Here is a 20,393-nt window from a genome sequence, read left to right on the forward strand (position 1 = left end):
GCCTCCCTGGCCGGCTCCCGTCGCGTCTCTCCGGCTCCTGTGGCTCAGCGGACGCCCCGGCCCGGCCATGGCGGACTTCGATGAGATCTACGAGGAGGAGGAGGACGAGGAACGGGCGCTGGAGGAGCAGCTCCTCAAGTACTCCCCCGACCCGGTGGTGGTGCGCGGCTCCGGCCATGTCACCGTGTAAGGGCCGCGCCGGGGCCTGCGCGGCCGGGGCGGGCGGTGGAGGAGGCCCGGGCGGCGGGACGGGGGCGGCCGGGAGCGCCGAGCCCGTGGGTACAACTTGGGGCAAGTCGGGGGGTAGGCGTGGGGAGCACCGGACCGGGACTGCTGCCCTTCCCCTACGTCCGTGAAGCTGCGAGAGGGCTCTTCTCGGCACCAGCGGGTAGCTGGGAGCCGCCTGGAAACTCGCAGGCGGGTGCAAACCTCTAACTAGGTGCTGAGGAGACAAGGCTGGCTTGGGCTGTTACTGGCAGAGGAATGTTAAGTATTTGTCCAAAATGATGAGCTGTCAGGAAGTAAGGTGCCTGTGTTCCTGTGTATAACAGGTATGTGCCAGCGCATGACCGGCTGGACTATTGCACAGGGTTGTTTATGTACCTGTTACCCAATCCCATTTAACTTGTGGCTGCTAGTATAGCTCTGAGGTCTTTTACAAAGAAAAGGCATGAGTTAGTCAGATAGGTACTTGTAAAATTATGTTGTGATTGGTGCGTGTTGTTTCACTGTGTTTGACATGGAAGCAACGTAGTTTTGTTTTGTGCATGTTTGGTATTTGAATCTAACAGCAGGTGACCATGAGCTTGTGTAGTACTTCTCAGTAATGTAAGAGATGAGGGTATCTTTCCTTCCATCGATTCTGTCAGGCTCACTCTGTTGAAGTGTAGTAGTTGTCAGTTACGATGTATAGTGTCAGAAGCTGAAATACAAACCTGGAGACTAGACACAGTCGTACAAACTTTTGGGTTTTTGTATTCAGTGTTCAGTAGAACTAGACTTGTAATATAGACATAAAAGCTGAAGATACTGTGGCCTGTTGCTCTGAGTCTCATAAACTCTGCTGATTTTCAGATACTGACCTGACAAGTTTTTTTGGGACTTGGATACATTCCTGCTTTATTGTCTGGTTGACACAAATACTAATAGCTGGGCAGTGCAGTTAGCTGTCTAGTTAAAAACAGGAAGTAAGACATGGATAGACTGAGGGAGATTTGGAAAGTTAGAAGGATATAGAGGGTGCAGGAGGCCGAGGAGGCCCTGTGAAAGAATAGAAGCATGTAGTCAGTGTGTTCAACTTATGACTGTTTATTGTGAACAGAAGCTGTACCAGTGATTCACTGAAAATAAGCCAGTAACCTTAGTCTGTGCCTGAAAACCAGAGCAAAACCACAATTAGATAGTTTTCATATTAGCAAATGAAAAGTATAAAGAACTGAAACAGAGGCAGACACTGGTTTCTTCTCCAATACTTGAAGGGAAGTTGTGCAGGACAAGATGAAGGCCCGTTAGTGGAATGTTGGGGAAGCTTGTGAAGCATTGGCTGTGACTAGTAAGGGCATTGTGGTTGAAAGGATGGCTACCTTGTTAATTGTTCATTAATAGTTACTAGCTCATTATTACTTTAAGGTCTTCCTTAAAGTACTTGTTCTTAGGTTTTGGATGAGCAATGAAATACCAGTGCATGCCTCCAAAATTAGGCAATTGATCTTCATCTACTTACTTCACTGTGCCAGGTGTTAACAGCTCACTAAATAGCATCAGCCACTTTTACCTTTGTACAGCCTATAACTTTTTTGTCATTGATCCAGATGCTTATTATTAAAAATTAGATCCCTTTTAGAACATTCATTTGGTGCATCTAAGGAATAAGTCAAGTCCTGTGTACGTGATGAATTAGTCTTGCCACTATAAAAGCATGTGTGCATTTTGAAGATCTGACAAAAATGATCAGCAGTTAAGCAAATACTGGATTGATCTGTCCCTGGCTCTGCAGTTTGAAGAGTTGCTGACTGTGTCTGCTATGTGTATATTTAAACAGAAGCTTTCTTTTCGTAGTCTGTTGTCATATCCTTTCTGATCTTAAATAGGAGTCATAATGTTGAGTTTGAAATATGTCAATTTCATGACTACATATTAACATCAGAAAGAATTTACCATTACTTGATTTCATCCAACAGAGAATGGAATTGTGAGTATTTTCTAAGCTGAGTAGTTAAAATCAATTAAAGGAAAGCACTTAAATATTATCCAAATAAAACATATGAAGTCTTTGCCTTTTGAGAATGTGGAGCTTTTGGTTAGCACTAAGTTTTCTCCTTAAATTCACTGTTTGAAGCATGCTGCAGACAATGCTTATATTTTTTTTAACATTGTTTTTTAAATATTCAATTAAACTGTTTTCAGACCAGCAGAGTTTCAATAGCTTGGTAGACAGGAGTAACATATCACCTGGTTTCTGAGAATTTGAGGTTCTCTCTTGTAATGGCAAAAAACTTGAAAGCTGAGAAAATAGAGATCCTTACTTACAACAGAACTGAAAGTCCAAGGTGTTTCATCCTTGTTTCTAAAATCATCTTATGATAGGAAGGGAGGTACCTGACATATTTGAAATTGTGAGGAGAGTATTTATGATAGATGTCTGTGTTTTTCAGTGATTGTTTTTCCTGTTCCTTGACCAGTTGAGACATGTACCGTATCTATAGCAGACTGTATTAACTAGTAATACTGGATTTATTAGTTTCTTGCAGTAGTGGAATGATGGAGAGCCATTGTGATGTGCTTATAAATGTCTTTCTGTGCTGCTGTTACAGCACCTTATGTCTCAATGCAAGATAACTTTTTGTAGGGGAAGAAGAACTGTCAAAAGATGCATTTACTCAAGTAAGTTTCTTTAATATCAAACTGAAGTCTGCCAATATATTTTTCAACCTTACTCTGTATCAAGGACATGTGAGTGAAAACAGGGCTATGTGAGAATGATGGAGCATGTTAAGATTTGTGAAATATATATTTATTTTGTAAGGATCGGGAATATGTGGACCTAAAGAGTAGAGTTAAAGGCAGTGAAAAAATGGTTTAGTGTCCCCATAAGAGAGGACAAAGAGGACGAGGATAGCATGTGTCAGTTTGTTGTGTTAGGAATATCTAAGCTGCATGCTGAAAAAGGTTCCAAACTGTTTGTGTCCTATACTGTAAACTTCTGTACTTTAAAGTTTCCACCTCTCACCATTTCTTTCTCCACTGTAGACAAGGGCAGGAATTTATCTGAACCTTTCAAGTGGAGTCAGGTTCAAGAAACACTTGTTCAGATCCAGGAAGGGTAAAGAAAGTATTCATGCATGAGGTGAGCGTGGATCTGTTGAAGACCTGATGTAAAGTGGGAAAGGCATAGAGCAAGCAGAGATGAGTACGTGTCACTGGAGATCCAGTATTGTACTAAAGAAATCTGGTGCTATATTAGGACAGCTGTCTGAGGAAATGCATCTCCAAAATATTGATTTCCAGTGTTTTATTTTAAGGCTTTTTTTTCTTTTTTTTTTTTTTTCGTAGCAGTTATGTATTTACATTGAACATGTAGTTGTGTTCTGTGGAGTTTCTAATATTTTAATTGCCAAATTTCAGCTTGTAGTCAAGAGAGTCAAGAGTGACAATTCTGAGATCACATAACTACTTACAATGTATGGAGTCAACCTTTTTTACTTCTTGCATATGGTGACAACACTCTGATGTGTCAAGCTCAAAATTATGCCGGTAGCTGTTTGTGTTAGCTTCAGCTTTGCTGCCCCACTGTGTATTAAACATTAACACAAGCCTTGAGTACAGGCTCTCAGTCTGTTTGCTTATAACTTCAGCCAAGTGTAACTGCATTGGTTGGAAGTTTCTGTGCCTTACTCTGCCTCAGTTTTTGTAATTTCAGGTAGCTGTACAGCTTTTCCAGTGGGGGTTGCTTTTGTCAGGCATGACTTTTGTGATCATCATGAATATTCGTTTGTGTTTGATGGAGCTTTCAACACTTGAATGCTTCACAAATACTGATTTAATGAACTAATTACGTAGTAAAGTGGTGATACCTTTTAGTTTTAAGACTTGTGATGGCAGCTGTATATCTTCAGCTTGGAGTCATTCTCCAGGCTCGGCTGCTTCTGAAATGTATGTGGATACAAGGGATTTTTTCAGTTTGGTTTCCGCTTCAACTTACTGGCAATTTTAAGTAGGGCATGACACTTAACTGATAGGGCACGACTCTGACATTTACATAACTTGCCTCAGTGCTTAGTTTCACTCAGCAGTTTGAGGAAAGGGTGGATGGTCCTCCTGTCATGGAGTATTCAACAGGATTTTCAATAGTAGAGATGTTTCCAGTAATTTTTGTTCTGTGTTGAAGTAGTAAACTTGCCATATGTGTTTCTGCTTAACAATTCTCATTTGTTATTTCACCAATTTTGAGAGACTTACAGACTCGCAGAGCTACTATTCAAGTTACAAATACTGAAATACGGTAGATAACTTCTGTGTAAATAAGGTCTCCAGGGAGATCTTATTGTGGCCTTTCAACATACAAAGGAGGCTTATAAGAAAGATGGAGTGAGAGTTTTTGCCTGGGCCTGTAGTGACAGGACTATGGGGAATAGTTTTAAACAGAAAGAACATAGATTTAGTTTGGATGTAGGGATAAGGGTGATGAGGCACTGGAACAGGTTGCCCAGGGAAGTTGTGGATGCACCATTATTGGAAGTGTTCAGTGTTTGGTTGGATGCAGCTTTGAGCAACCTGATCTAGTGACAGGGAGCTCAGATGATCTCTACATGATCTTTGGTTCCTTCTAACACAAATCATTTTATGTTTCTATGATTCTACTGCCTGTAATCAGTGATAGGAGAATTACCTGATTACTTGGCCTTAAGACCTTATGTAAAAATCACCTACAGCATCAAACTATCTAGCCCAGTGTGCTGCTGCAAACTTTGGGAACAGGCACTGCTGTGTATGGTTTGCATGTAAGTCTGGCTGTTCCTGGTGTCCATTCTTCTTGTACTCTCTGGCATCTGCAGCTATGTGAGTGTTGTATCCTTCAACATTGTCTTTGCTTTAGTGTGTTTGTCAGGGAACTTGTGTAATCTCACTTCAAATCTGTTGGCACTGTTTGCATCAGTAATGTCAAGTGGAAACAAACCCTGAAGTTAGCTACTTGCACCTTATTTTTAGCTGCACTTTCTTTTAACTGTTTAAACCAATTTCTGAGTAATTTCAGCGCTCTCTATTGTGGGATTTGTTGATGAATACTCCCCTTATCCATTGCCTTCCTGAAACTTCGCACTTTAATCATATGCCCCCCTAAGCCTTCTCTTTTCCAGCTTAATGTCAGCCCTAATCTGTTGGGGCAGCTGCTTTATTCCCTTTATTATACTAGCCTTCCTTCTCTCTGCCTTTTCCTAACTCCACCAAGTCCTTCATGAAATGTGGATGCCAGAGCTGCACTCAGTACTAAATATGTGGGTATATGAGGGTTTTATGGAGAGTCAAAATGATGTTAATCACCTTCCCAGTGGTGCCCAGTATTTTATTGCTATTTGTGGTGGCTGCTGCTTGCATTGAGCTAATGCTTACAAGAATCATGAGTGGTGATAGAAGATCTCTCCTGTGAGATATACCTGTCAAACTTCAGTTGAGTGTCACATAAGCATACTTCAGCAATCCCAAAATTCACCACCTTTTATTTATCTTCAAAGAAACTCATCTGCCAGCTTTTGTCCACTGGGTTTTATGAGGTTTCCACAGTAGCTTACCACGTAACTGCCCATTTGATTACTTGGACAAAGTTCTCCATTGGCATGCCGATCATTCAGTTCGGTAAGAAAAAAAGCCAACAACCCCAAAACTCTGGCAAATATCTAGCTGCTCAATAGCATATTGTGAAAGCAAATTATGTCTTTAAAATCTTCAGCTGTCAAGGCTCAAGTAAGCTTTTCTGTGTACAACTGAGATACGTGTTGCTGCCAATAGTTCAAATCTTGAGCAGTTTAGTTTCTGATTTTTGTTTGTAGTATCTGATAGGCTGCTCTGGTTTGTATTCAGAATTTTGTAAATTACAACTTAAATTTTACACTGGCAGCTGTTTACCGTATTAGTAGCCAGTCATATAGTGTTATTAATGACTTTATAGTTGGTATAGTCTCTACTAGAAGTTATTGCCCAGCCCAGATGCCAGAAAATATTTAGATTTTCTTTGAGGTTCATCCACTCATGAACCCAACCAAACACCCATAAGGTAGAAAACATTTTTTAATAGGTAAGCTGGAACTCTTCTGATCTTTAGATCTTGTGAAACCCAGTAGATTCAATAACTCTAGCTCATTTCAAACTGCTTCACAGCTTTACATTTATAACTAGTATGTTTCTTTAAAATTAGGTATTGTTTAAGCCGTGTTTTGTTACTTAGCATTCTGTGTTTTGAAACTTACTGTGTATTTCTTTTCTGAAAAACAAGCTGGTGTTGATTCCATTTTTATGCTTAGAACAGTTATTTAGCATTGGATGAGCTTTTCTTCAAAATACATCTGTACTGGTGCAGGAGAGAGGTAGTTCAAACTGTGGCCTCAAGTAACTTCCCCTTTCCCATTAAGTACTTCACCTACCTCACTTGCCACTATTGCTTATAGGTTTTGCTGACTTTGAGGAAGAGTCAATAGCATCAAGAGAACCGTGAGAAGAAACTATGGGCGAGATGGATTTCAATCTGTGTACAATGGTGTATTTTTGTTTGTTACCATAATTTTAAGAATTACTCTTAATAACAAGTAGTGTTTTCCTGAAATTAATGCTGTTACTGATACAGACCCTGAGAGTATTGTGAAGTACTTGCCATTTGTGGCATGGATTGGGGTTATTTATAATTTTGGTGCAATCTAAATTTTGTTTTTGCAGGTTTGGACTAAGCAACAAATTTGAAGCAGAATTTCCTTCATCTTTAACTGGAAAGGTGAGTATCTTTGAATAAAATTTTGAAATTAGAGTTCAGGTTTTATTACAAAAACAAATGTTCCAAGTGTAGACCACTGTAAAAGTAATAAATTACACTGGTGTAGTACTAGTTTGTTTCTTCTCTTTTCATTTCCCCTGTAGGTTGCACCTGAAGAATTCAAAGCCAGCATCAGTAGAGTTAACAGTTGTCTTAAGAAGAATCTTCCAGTTAATGTGCGATGGCTACTATGTGGATGCCTTTGCTGCTGCTGCACTTTAGGTTGTAGTATGTGGCCAGTTATCTGCCTCAGTAAAAGAGTAAGTTTGAATTATTAATGTAATTTTTGATAGTTAGAATGGTACTGGTTTTGTTCTCATTTTGGTTTTCTTTTTTTTTTTTCCTCCTTTACTATTAAAAACTGTATGCTAGAACTTACTTAAATCACTTCTATTTCATACATTTTGATATCAGTTGTCTGTTGTACTGGTTAAAGTTACAAGAGACATCAGTTAGGACTTTTGAGTTTATAACTCAATGAGAGGTAGTATAGTTGAATGCCTCCTAGAGACATCTATTGTAAAGCAATTATTGTTATTGAACCAACTTGCAACTTACTCTTTAATAGCTGCATCTTCTCTGGGATACACTGTTTGAGATTATCAGAATTTGGCAATGAATGAGTGGTAGTTTTTGAGGAGCTTCTGATTACACTGTGGCCCCAAGGAACCACATATTTTGAGTTAAAAAGGCAGTTTTAAAAAAGAATAATTGATTTTTCTTTTTGAATTTCGAGTACAATGCTTTTTTTTACATGATGAATTTGCAAGTAGCCTTTTGTCTGTGTACGTTTGGCACTTAGTGCATTGTTCACAACAGAAGCCCATTACACACGCTTGGTTTTCACTTCCTTTTTCTCGGTGCAGTTAATTAGGCTACCCTCCCATCTCTTCTGTTTCTGTGTGTGTAAAAATTGTCTTTGGCTAATTCTATTTCACTACTTTGCAAGAAGTCTCTGTGCCTCGCCATCATCTCCTCACTATTTAGTACTGTTCGTCTTTCCATTTCCTGTTGTGGCTTGTGTATGTTCTTTCTTGTGTAATACCTCTTAATGCTACACCTTGTGTACAATTCAGTACACTGAACATCATTATGATTTTCTTTATCAAAGTCCTAATTTTTTAGTGTTAATAAATAAAGGCATTCCAAAAATATATTTATAGGATGAACATTGATTATAACAAAACCTGTATGCATTTTTGTAACATCTAACTATCCATGTTAAGATCTTAATACTCAGTCCCTTTAAGAGATTACTTAAGGCTAGTTTTAATTGTATACAAAATAAAATAGAAAAGCCTCCTGGTAATGTTGGAGGCAGAGGAGAAACTAACCAAAACAAAAATATTGGTGTCAGTGTGATTTATATCAAACCCTAAGTTTTTTATCTTCAAGTTGTCACAAACTAGTAAGTATCCTGTAGCATGACTGTATATCTGTAGCCCAAAAGTCTGCTAGAAGAGGTTAGAATCTGGTGGTTGCTTTAACAGATAAGCAGTTGACTTAACTAGCTTTGAGAGGAGACTACCTTTACCATTTGAGGCCTAGTTCTGTAAGAAACAAACACAAGGGAAGCTTCCATTGCTACAGTCCATGTTTAACTTCTAAATGAGACTGCTTCTGATGTTATGAAGTTTGACCCATTTTTCTCACATAATGTGTTGTAGCAGGAAGTGATAACAGGATGTAACTTGGTAGGGACTGATGTTGCAAACTCTCAACTTCTAGACTGGGTCCTGTAATCAACTTTTTCTACATTGTTAAACAGTGTCAGAAAAAATACAAGGGCTTCTAGGATCTGGGGTCAGAAAACAGTTTGAAGCTGAGGAGAGATGTTCTGTGAGGGAATCTGGTGAAGCAACAGTTAGAGTTGTGTGGGATAAGGTAAAAAGGTAAGCTCCTTACAAAGGGATAAATCCGGGAAAAAGCCCTCCAGCCGTGGATACTTTGTTCAGAGGAGGCTGGAAAGAGGATAGCGGTGTCATTGTTGCTGTAATACAGAATGCATAAGGAGAGAAGAGTCCTGGAAAGGGTGTGAACAGCAGGAGCATGGACACAGATTTGTGACTGAACTTCTGTAAGTCATCCTAGCATGTGGCCCAGACTATCAGTGAATATTGCATTTTTCCTGTTAAAGTTGGTACCAGAAGACATTTATGGACCTTTGCATCTTTTTCTGCACTTGGCTGTCCAGTGTTAGTGAAACTTAGGACTCGGATGCCCAAACAAAGTATCTTGTGCCACTGTCTATGGCACAATGGCACTAGACACTGATGACGGTTCAATTATTCCTCCAGAGTAAGAGTAATTTAAATCAATCTGGAAATTTCAGGTCAGCATCACTTGTCCATGTCAGCAGCTGGCCAAATGAATGTGTGCTTATAGGGTTGTTTCTCAGACAGAAAACTCAGAACTTGGTGTCTGTTTGGCATCTGGAGAGTATATATAGAGAAGAATTAATTAACTTGTGTTCTTAAAGACAAAGTGAAAGGGAAAAGAGTGCTTTCCTAAACTCCTACCTCTCAATCCTGGAAATGGCTGGGAAAGAATATTTTTCTTTGGTAGAGGAGCTAAGGTGGAAAGCTGTGGAATATTTTTCAAGGACACATTTGGAAATCCTAGTATGAGAAACAAGCAGGAGGATTTTTAATGATTCTAGTCAGGGCTACTACTTACAGAAAAATGGTGAAAATTACTGCCATTTGGGTTGCTTGTATAGGTATGGGTGGATTTAACTTTGTCTTGGTAGACCCAGAGCAGGAAAATATAAAGTGATATATATTCCTTAAATCCCTCTTACCTGGAATTACAGGGTTTGTACCCTGTAAGATCTCAGTACTGAATTGTATCCACAAGCTTCTGCATAAAAGAAAAATCTTAGGACTTTCCATCAGTTTATGTCAAAGTGCTGTGACAAGTGCAGGAAACTAACGATACGTGTTTTCCTAGAAGCGTGGCAAGTAAGAGACAGCGCATTGGGAATTACCTGGAGCTGCTCAGCAAAAACAGTAGTTTTAAATAACACCTGGTTAGTCTAGGTTCCAGTCTGTTATTTCCTCAGTAGATTCCAGTAGAACTGTGACAAGAAGCAACTTCATACTCTTCCACTAACAAAAGAAAAAAAAGAATTCATTGACTATTTTGGTTTGCTGCTAGTGCCACAGTTTTGCTGATGCATAAGGCTAATGTATTCAATGTGAACTACTCACATTTGAACTCTTAAACTGCTTGTGTCTGACTTTACCTGTGGCTTGGAAGAGGGTTGTGTTGATCAAATTATCTTCCATGCTTTGATTTCTTTAGATATCCTTTCCGTGACTGGACTCAGCCATAAGTATAGTCACAACAGCCAGGATTCACTTTTTGAGGAAACAGAGGTCCAGGATTACGTATGCTTGTTTCTTCCCTTTAATTTTGAGATACAATGAATTATTTCCCGCTTATATTCATACTGTAAAACAAGGATAACAGATGATCAATAACAAATGATCAATAAATAAAAGGTTGCTTCTTTTACATTACTTGCAATTGTCTGAGAAGTGTTACCCAGAGAACTTTGCTAGTTCAGCCCTCCTAAGTGATTCCCAGTGAAAGGACAGTTACTTGGAATTGCCTTGTGTTACATCCTTTGCTGCAGTGATCACAAAAGACTCCCAAGACTGTCCAATTAGAGAGTTTGATTTCTGAAAGCAGGATGGGAGCATTCCTATCCTGAAATTTGTGCAGATCATGTTTTAATTGCACAATGAAAATATACAAGTCTTCATATTTGCCCTTTTCTACTGAAATGGAAGACTAATAAATTTGTTTTATTGAATTACATATACAGTGAACTAACAAGTGGGAGTGTTTCTCAAGGATTTTATTAAATGAAACAACAGTTTCTACAATACAATTGCTTACTTTTAATATAGAAGAGAAATTTTTCTCAGAATGACCAAATAAGCAATGTCCATTTTAATGAGGCTGAATCACTCTACCCGGGTCTTGAATTGCTGGTGTAGTTTGCAGATCTTTTTCAGAGAAAGATTTTTTTCTTTTTTAGGGTTTATGTAGACAAAATAACAATTGCAGCTTCAGAGTTAGAATAATTTTCTTAGTGGTTCTCTGCATTCTGTATTTTTACCTCCTTTCATTGACTTTTAAAATTCAAACACAGGAAAGTTATCACAAATGTAAGTACAATTTCTGAAATTACAGTCACTGAAAGTTTGTATGTAATGGGAATACATGCTTCTTTTTGAGCAGTGAAAAATAAGGTAATGGTTTGTCTCCTTAAACTAACAGGTGCTTCAAAATAGGAATTTATTAAGCCACAGATGTTTGTAAGTTTAATTGTTAATTATATAATTTTAATGCATTTCCATGCAGTGAAAGCTTACCCTGCACTTAATTTTTCTTTTCAGTGCTGGTTTTGGAGTCTTTGTATAGTGTTGTTTCCTTTCTTCATTTGCACTAAGGTATTTGGAAAAAGCCTGCTACTCTTCAGCAGTAAAATAAATGTTTTATTTGATTCAGTATCTTATTACCTCTCTCCTTTTATGTGGTCCTGATTTGATTTTAATGAATAAAAGCTGCAAGAAAGTTGCAGGAAGTACAGTCCCTCCTTTGCAGATCTAGATCATAAATGTCTTAAGCAGTTTTACTCATAGAATGCACCATCCTTTCTGGGACAAATTCCAGGTTGTACAAATGAACATTAAGTCTTTAAGTTGTTTTTCTTTGAATAAAAAGAATGGCGTAGTGAATGATAATTCAAAAAGCACTGCAGGCTGAGGTGCCCATTTGAAGCCACTTTTTCAAATGAATTGGCACTCATTTTCAGTATTAACTAAATGCTGTAGTTCCTGATGGGTAAATAGGATATATAATTTCAACAGAAACAGTAACAATGAAAGCTATGATAGAATTGCAGTACTGCTAGATTTCTTAAAAGCTGGTATTGTGCAAGTAAATTGCATGTTTCAAATGCTTCATGGGCAATCTCTTAAAATGAATAGAATTAGATATTTAACAGTGTGATCTGTACTAATACTTTCAAGAGCTACTTGTTTGTTTGTGAATTCACACAAAGCTGCTGAATGCTGCTTAAGCCTCATCATTAGTTGTCACTTTCGTAGCAGTTCACATGTTCAGAGTGCTGTATAAACATAGCTAATTACAACTTCCAAAGTATTGATTAAATTAAATATGTGGTGAAGTAGCTGGAGTGAATTTTCTTAAATTTGATAGTCTTGCTTGTCTATGGATGATACTGATGTTAAAAATACATTACATGAGTTTATTGAGTTTATGAATACATAACATTTATTTTCAAAACTGAAGAAAATGTATGTTTTTCTCCTATGCCTGTCTGCCAGGGACTTTGCACTGGAAGTACTCTTAATAGCATAATGCTTTTCTGAGGAGTTCCACAAGGCAATTACTTAAGACAAAAGGTACCTTGTTTTTGAAGTATCTGTTATGACAATTTACATTGTAGTTCAGTTTGGAAGAATCTTTAAAATTGTAATGTATTTATTATGTTTATCCTAACCAGAACACATATGATCTCTGTGTTGGCTCTAGTCAACTTAGTACAACTTTTTTAAAGTAGAATTTGTATGTATCAAATATGCATTCTTGACCATTGTTTTCAAATTTATTCAGAGGTCCTTTTTTTTTTTTTTTTTTTTTTAATTAATTATGAAATGAAAATTTAAAGAATCAGAAGATTCAGGACTGGTATATTTTGCTTTAGAAATCATTCAGTATAATTTGGTCAGAAGAGTCACTAAGTTCTCCGTATACTCAACTTCAAGTAGCAAAGCTTGTAGAATAAATAAATGTGAAATCATCATGCGTATACCTATGTGGTTATTTTTTTCCCCCAGATTTTATTTCTTTCACAGCACCCTATAAAAGCTTATCAGGTTTTCATGTGCTTTCCTAAAGGGTATAGTAGTGAGTTGGTGCACAATGAGCTGTGGGAGCAGCTCATTTTAACATGTTTTTCAATATGCAGACTTGTTTGATGCAGGACAGGGCAGTGAGATTGGCATGAAGAATACTTACAGATATAAGTAGATCACAGAATACTAGTTTGTTTCTTTATAGATAAATGCAAACCCTTTAGTACTTCAAAAATAAGTATTCTGAAGTTAAATTTATTATTTCATTTATTCTTTATATAAAGGTTTTATATAAATCCTAAATGTAGAGTATCTCTGGGAAGTATAGTGAATATTCTAAATGCTATTTAAAATTTAATTGCATTTGTCATTAGAATTACATCTCTGAAAATATTAATCAAAACAATCTGGGTAAAATTAACATTTCCATGTTACAGCCCTTTTTACATTGTGATGGCTAAGGTATGTAAAGGGATCATGTAGTGGTTTGGGTTTAGTGTTGCTTTTTATATTGCTCTTCCTGTCCAGGTTGACATGTTCCTGAAAATACAAGTGTGAGTTGGGTGAAATTTGCATAGAGCTATTTTGAAGGAACATGCTAAAAATGGTCTAGTTAGTTGTCAGATTTGGAAATCAGTTTATTTAGGATTCTGTCTTTAGCAACTTAAAGATGATCTCAAATAGGGAACATATGCAAACACTGTTGAGGAAAGAATTAGAAGGCAAAATTACCTGAAGTTTATATGATAAAATTAAACTAAGTAGAAAGCACTTGACTGAACAATAGCTTGTTAGACTGTTACTGTAAAACAGAAAAACAGAATAAAGTTCTGGCAAGTGTGAAGTAGTGACACATTTCTGTGCCTCTTCTCCTGATTTTTGTCAAAGTAGCCTAGGTCTGGAAAGTATTAACTTTTCCACTTTATTAAAGCAAATCACAGTAAAATGTTATTTTCTGCCAAAGTGTAGCACTCTTGGTAACTCAAGCACTGTGCATAAAGAAAATAATTTAACAAAGAAAATATTAGTTCAAGAACCATTACTGCTAACAAAACAGTTGGGAAGATGAGGGAGGCAGTTCTATGAAAGAGAAGATGGAAAGAGTTAATAAATCTTGTACCATACCAAACACATAAAAAGTGTGAAGTGACCAGGTACTTCTAATTGCGCAGCTCATAAAAATATTTTTTGCTGAATTTTGGAATAAATAACTGAATCTAGAACAATAATGATGATGGAAAATACTAAGTAACCAGATGTATTTTTTCTATATTGGTAAAGTAGCTACAGGATCAACCTGTATTTTTCTGATTCAGCCCTAGATGTACAAGGGACTGTAGAGGCTGTCCTTTTGAGAGAGATCATTCTCTTCGGCCTGCAGACTAGTGATGTGTTGGATTTTACAGTCTTCTATGGAGTTTTGTCAAGTTGTGCTGCCTTTCAGTCATTCTGGCCATGTAGCTTCTCTTCCATTCTTGGCCACTGTCCTTAGACACTCCTAGCGGCAGGAGTCAAAGGATTCCTATATAGTAACAAAAGAAACCTGGGAGTGTTCTTCGGAATTGGTGCTTTATAATTTGTACTTTTAGAAAGGTCCCTGGCAGTCTCTGGGGTCTGTATTGTGTAACAATTCACAGGCATTATCAGAATGCTTCAGGCGCTATGAGTGGTTCGGAGGTTATGAAAACTTACGGATAGAGATGTAAGCTGTTCCCTGCCAGCTGGCTTGAAATGAATGGGAATGTTTCTGGGCACAGTTTCATTTCTTAACAGAGATGTAACCAGAGAACCTTTAGCTTCTCAACCTACGCTGGCCTTGAACTATGTTCCATAGCATACTCCTGATTATTGTGGAAATAAATGGCAGGGACCGAAATTAACGTTTCTCTAACCTTAAAAGAGGAGATGGAGGTGGAATTTCCATTCTTGCTCAGTTTAAAATTTCCCACAGAGAATGACACCAGATGAGTTATTTGGTGGAGATTTGATCCTATTTTCATCCCTGTTACGGTCAATTCCATTTTACTTGTTCATTTTCTGTGGCCTTTTCTGTGAGAATGTCCTTCAGCAGGAGGTGGATGCTTTAGATTGTCATGGCCAGATTTGAATAATTTGCTTGGAGAGATCAGAGCTTCATGGCTTTTGTTTCCATATAATGAGAGAGAATCAGAGGTAGAATTTAATCCTAGAATGAATGAGTTACAAATCTGTATTTAAGAGTTCAAGTAACAACATTAAGTGTAGTCGTAATGCTTCATGGATCAGTTCAACATCTGTCTGCCTGTGAAATGTGTTTTTTACCACATTTCAAGGCCTTCTCAAGGGAAGTGTGTTATTTTTGCCAAGGTCAAGACTGTTTCTTCTGCAAGGCTTCTCCATAGTATGAAGTTTTCACAAATGGTTGCCTCTAGTCAGTGTCACCTCGTTACAGAAAGTAGTTAGCAATGCTTATTTGGTGGCTTAGCTCTGTAGGACAGCCAAAATATCCAGTGGCTAAAATATCAGTTAGCATCTTGAATCTTTCAGATTTTGTATATTTGAGAGGAAACTTACAGAAGAGTTTAATCAGCTTCTAGGAATTTTCTTTGATATTTTGTCTCTGCTAAGTGTTTCTACTGCAGGCCAAAATGCCTTTGGAAAATACTCAGTATCTGTCAATTGGTACATTGGTGATACTATAACATCCTCTCCATTTTATTCCTGGATAATATACATGGAGTATATGTTTCTGTACACCCTCTCTCTCCTGCACATGTTTAATGGCTTTAGTGCTTTCTTAAACACTTGAGGAATTTGACAATCAAGGCAACCAAATTAACTGAGGAATCATCTTGAGTTTAGGTACTAAAAAATGTTACATGCAGTAGTGTCAAATAACACTGAGCTTCTCTTTATATCAGCAAACAGTGTGGTGGAAGTGACCTTTCCAGAAAGTAATTGGTGTGATTTGATTCACTAAGCTTTAAATTCACCTCTTTGTGATGTACCATCCCAGGGCTGAGACCCATACAAATGGGGTTAGTTTATGGATCATGTGAGACAATATCCTCAGGGCTGTCTTTCAGAATGGGAAGTTTCATGAAGTCATCTTGGTGTTGTCAGTTCTCTTGCTCCAGAATTCTGTTGATTGCATTTCTCTCTGTGTGATCAGGAGCTTTGATCTGTGCTTTAGGCTGGACTCATTTTCTGCACATAGTAATCGATATGGTATGGCAAGGTGCAGCAATAGTAATCTTGTTGGACAAGGCAGTTATTTCAAGATCATACAAAAAGCAACAGACTGCTACATTTATTTCCAGATATTCTTCATTCTGTTTAGTATGGGTTTCGCTTGCTTTCTTGCATGGATGCTGAAGTGAATTCTGGGATGAGGACTCTTAAAATGGTCTAAAATAAGAAATATCCTAGCTACTAATAGGAGCTAATATACCCTAGCTACTAATACTAGTAGAAGAAATTATGCAAGATCTCCACGTTCACCTATGTAGTAGAACAAACACCTTTTCAAAATACTGTGCACTAAAGCAGGTAGTCCAGGATGTCAGGATCTGAAATCAACTCAGGTTTCACCTTTGTGTTCTTTTCCCTTCACAAATGGAGAATTCCTTAGCAAGATGGGAATCCTACCAATTTGCAGTTTATATTGGTTCACATGTGGTATAGTGTTAAAGATGAGGACATTCTCAGCACAGATGTACATCATTCAGTTGTGTGTTCTGAGTACAGCTTTGGCATTTTTGTGGTACCAATATGGGCCTCAAAATTGGCTTGGGGGATACTCTGGCATGTTGAAAGTGAGCGTAGGTGACTCAGTTATCTTCTAACTTTCTATTTCATCGTTTGTGCTGGTAGCTAAATTACTTGGGTATAAATTTTGTAGTCAGAATGAATAGAAATTCCTGCTTCTGTCCTTTCTCTCTTGGAGTGAGCAGAGATAGTATAGTTCTGACCTCTGACAGGATCCTTTGACTTTTTTCTGTGGTGTATAATACAAATTATGGCAATGTGAGAATCTAACAAAAGTCTGCCTGGAGTTGCCTCTTTGTATTTTGAAATTTAAGCATAAAGTATATTTGTTCAGGGCAATATTCAAAACTAATAATACTCGATTGTAGTAAAGTTTTTTATGAAGGAATTTGAAAACCTCATGCTATTTATTGGACTAATATTGCACCATGTATACATGTTTTCAGGTGAGAAGTCAAAGATCAAACGCACGTAGCGGGAGATTCTTTGGTTTTTCCCAAATAACTGTGAATACAGTTGTTAGTGGAGGATCGTGTTGTTGCTATCCATGTTGTTTCCCCACATAATAAAGACAAAGGGAGGTACTCAAATTAGCACCATTTTGGGAGTCATGTAAGATCCTTTTGTTTAATATTGTACCAGTCATTCACTGATTTACAGCAGGACTTGAGGGGGCCTTGGCCCGTTCACTAGCGCGGTTTAGTGTAGTGTGCGTGTTCCTGGTCGTGCACTGCCAGAGGGGCCCTGTTGCTGCACAGCCTTCCTGTCAGATCAAAATTCCATCTGGAGCTAACTGGATAGACACTGTAAAGATATAACAGAAATGTCTTGCATTTGGTAATATATTCAATACTATCCTTGTTTCTGCATGAAAAGTTCATGTTCAGGCTTAGAATTTTTTTCTTCCATGTCTAAGGGAAAAACTTCATTTTACTGAATCGGGGCAATAAGCATTAGTGAAGTGTTTTCTGTGTTTGGGGTTTTTTGGTAGTTTGATTTTTTCAAAAGGCACTATTAGACACTAATATCTTTAAGGAACCAGTTTTGCAGAAATGTTTCATTAAACATTGCATCTGGACAGTTGAAGAGGTCTATTTCACAAAATTCTGTGGATAGCATTAAAGACAATCTGCTTTTTTCATGAAATAGGTTACAAAGCATACTTTCTTGTCTTTGGTATGCTAAAGAGTGTACTTGAGTTGCAGTTTTTTTCTTTGCTCAAATATTGGACTGGTTTTTTTAAGAAAAAAAAAATTAAAAGCTGGGTAGTATTAAATCTTCCTAATAAGCAAGTCTCTCTTCCACTTAATTTGTGCTTTTGTTGTGGCTAACAAATAATTTGCTGTATGGGTTTTTCTGTACACCATTGATAGAATATACAAGCTTGTCATCCTAGTGTGCTGGAAATGCTACACTCAAATCAAGTGTTCCTTTCTGGTTTTGTATCTCCTCACCTGCTCCTCACTGTAAATCATTGAGATGTCAAGAGCAGTGATTAATTAAGCTGCACGTGCAAGTGCTTTTTTTCACCTGTCAAGTAGGAAGAAAACTTACTATAGTGAATTGTGTGATGCTGTTTAATTCATTTCTTTTTATTCCAAGCTCTGAGTTTGCAGAAATATTTTACAGTCTAATTTTCATTAACATTTCTGTATTGATAATGTGGTGTGTTTGGGGGCTATGACTATCCCAGATCATACTGTAGGAAGGGTAGTATTTACGGCTCTGGGAAGATAAAGAAGCATGGTTTCAGGTCTGCATTTTTATCTCATTCTAGTCAAATGACTTTAAACTGTCCTGTTGCTTAAATAAACCAATTAATAGTACCTATCAATTTCTTATTTATATGTATGTATTGTAATGTCGGTGTAATTTTATTGGAATTTGAAAAGCTTGGATGTTTTTCACAGTCTTTGGGGCAAACAAATTAAATTGTATCGTGATCTTAATCTATTATTAAAAGGTCCTGGAAAGGAAGATTACAAGGTAGATTCAGGTTTTGAATCAGTTTTGCCATTGGTTTAGCAGCGGGTGGGCAGGCAGATGCCTGCTCAGAGTAGAACCTATTGCCATTTTTCACCATTGATAGAGTAGCCTTTCAGAGTCAATGAGCTCTGTCAATGTGAGCTTGTCAAGGCTACAACTTCATAGACCTGAGAGGCGGTTTGAGAGGTCAGCCCTTTTCAGGTTTGCTGTGATGCAAATGAACTTTAATGCTTAAACAACTATTGGAATTTTTATGTCTGCTCCTTGTTCTTTTTTCTTCACAAAGTCATTGACGAGACATTCAGTGCTTTTTAAATTGGAAGTTGCATTGTGCTAAAGACCTAGTACAGATTTACGGAGGGCTGAAAGCAGTTAGATCATGTTCTTTTCATGGTGCGATTAGAATCAAATCGATTTCCCTACAGCCTTCAGCATTCAGATGGCAATTTTAACAAAGCTTGGGGGCTAGACAAGGGACAAAACGACTGAACTGAATGTTAATTACACTCTGCAGCCTTATTTTCTTTTGATTTGGAGCTGACTGGCAACTAAATTAACAAAAGTGTGACCATAACTGCTGCCCTATTTTCATTTAAAAGGAGAGCAGACTCTAAAAGGCTATCTTTACAAAGAAACAAGTGAGGTCTACTGATTATTGTTAAAGGGCACTGTCTTTAAAACCATAATAATAAGAATAAGCCCAAAAATACTCAATTTCCAACTGATGTGATAAATTAGTCACTGGTATGTCCACCTTTTGATAATTCCTTGGCTTGTGATTTTAAAATAAAACATAATAAAAATTCGCTGTAATGAATACTGATAGATAGCAGTGATCTAATTTTTAATCATGTGACCACAGTACATGCTTAAGATGTGTTTCCCCACAACTGCTTCAGTATTAAACTAGAGACAAACTGATGTTTGAAAACCAAGATGCTAATATTTGGGGGGAAATGAATAATTGGCTGTCTAATTTTTATTTTACTCAGACATTCTTGTTTCTCATGACAGCATTTAGTTTGGTTTGTTAATGTTCATTTACAGTACTAGTATTTCGTAGTAATAAGAGCAAGATGCTTTCTCATCCTTTCCCCTCACCCCTCTCTGCCTTGTAAGGAAGCTGCAGCTGCACTAAGTTGTATTTGGTCCTTGTCGTTGCTCCGTCCTTTTGCACCTGCAGCTCTGTTGGTCTCATCTTAACACCTGGCACCATGAATTATCCTCTTTTTATTCACCGTCTGTAGCAAATCTCATTTAGAGCTAAGCAATATATATTCTGGCAGTCAAATGACCATAAATGTCAGTATGTATTTCTCAAATGTAAATATAACTGAATAATTATATTCAAAATGCTGTGAAATTTTGCAGCACAGAATGTCCTTTAATTCTAGCACGCATAATCTTAAAAAGCTGTGCAGAACGGCTTTCAGGATTCTCTATCTGAAATGTCAAGTATGGATGACACAGGCAGTAAACCTTTTCTTTAGAATCCTAAATATTGGGTTTGCTCTCTATACAGATCACAAACTTAGTAATACTTATTTGTGGAATTTACTATAACTTTCTGCATTTGCTTTTTCACTCTCTAAAATCTGGATATAAATGCAACAAAAATGTCTCCTTTATTTAGAGTATTGTGTATTTGCACTTGACCTATAGCATTGCAAAATAGTTTGCAGCATTTTTGAGTTTAAATGCTGACCTTAGAAGCAGTATGTTTAGACCACTGATCCTAGGGGAGCAGT

At 37.5% G+C, this 20,393-nt stretch overlaps 1 protein-coding gene across 2 annotated transcripts in view; it reads left to right on the plus strand.

The window, feature by feature from the left end:
• Nucleotides 1–6: 6 nt before the first annotated feature.
• CHIC2 (cysteine rich hydrophobic domain 2) overlaps nucleotides 7–20,393 on the plus strand; it is a 31,104-nt gene continuing 10,717 nt past the window's right edge. For both annotated transcript variants that reach the window (XM_042053418.1, XM_042053419.1), the window contains exons 1-3: nucleotides 7–186; nucleotides 6,928–6,982; nucleotides 7,126–7,281. In XM_042053418.1, the coding sequence (XP_041909352.1) occupies nucleotides 68–186; nucleotides 6,928–6,982; nucleotides 7,126–7,281 (330 nt within the window). In that variant the 5' untranslated portion in view covers nucleotides 7–67. The remainder of the gene's footprint in view (nucleotides 187–6,927; nucleotides 6,983–7,125; nucleotides 7,282–20,393) is intronic.

This window comes from Corvus kubaryi, unplaced genomic scaffold (assembly GCF_017639235.1).
Source record: "Corvus kubaryi isolate FWS band 111438036 unplaced genomic scaffold, C.kubaryi_AGA036_p1.0 split1-131, whole genome shotgun sequence".
NCBI lineage: Eukaryota > Metazoa > Chordata > Aves > Passeriformes > Corvidae > Corvus > Corvus kubaryi.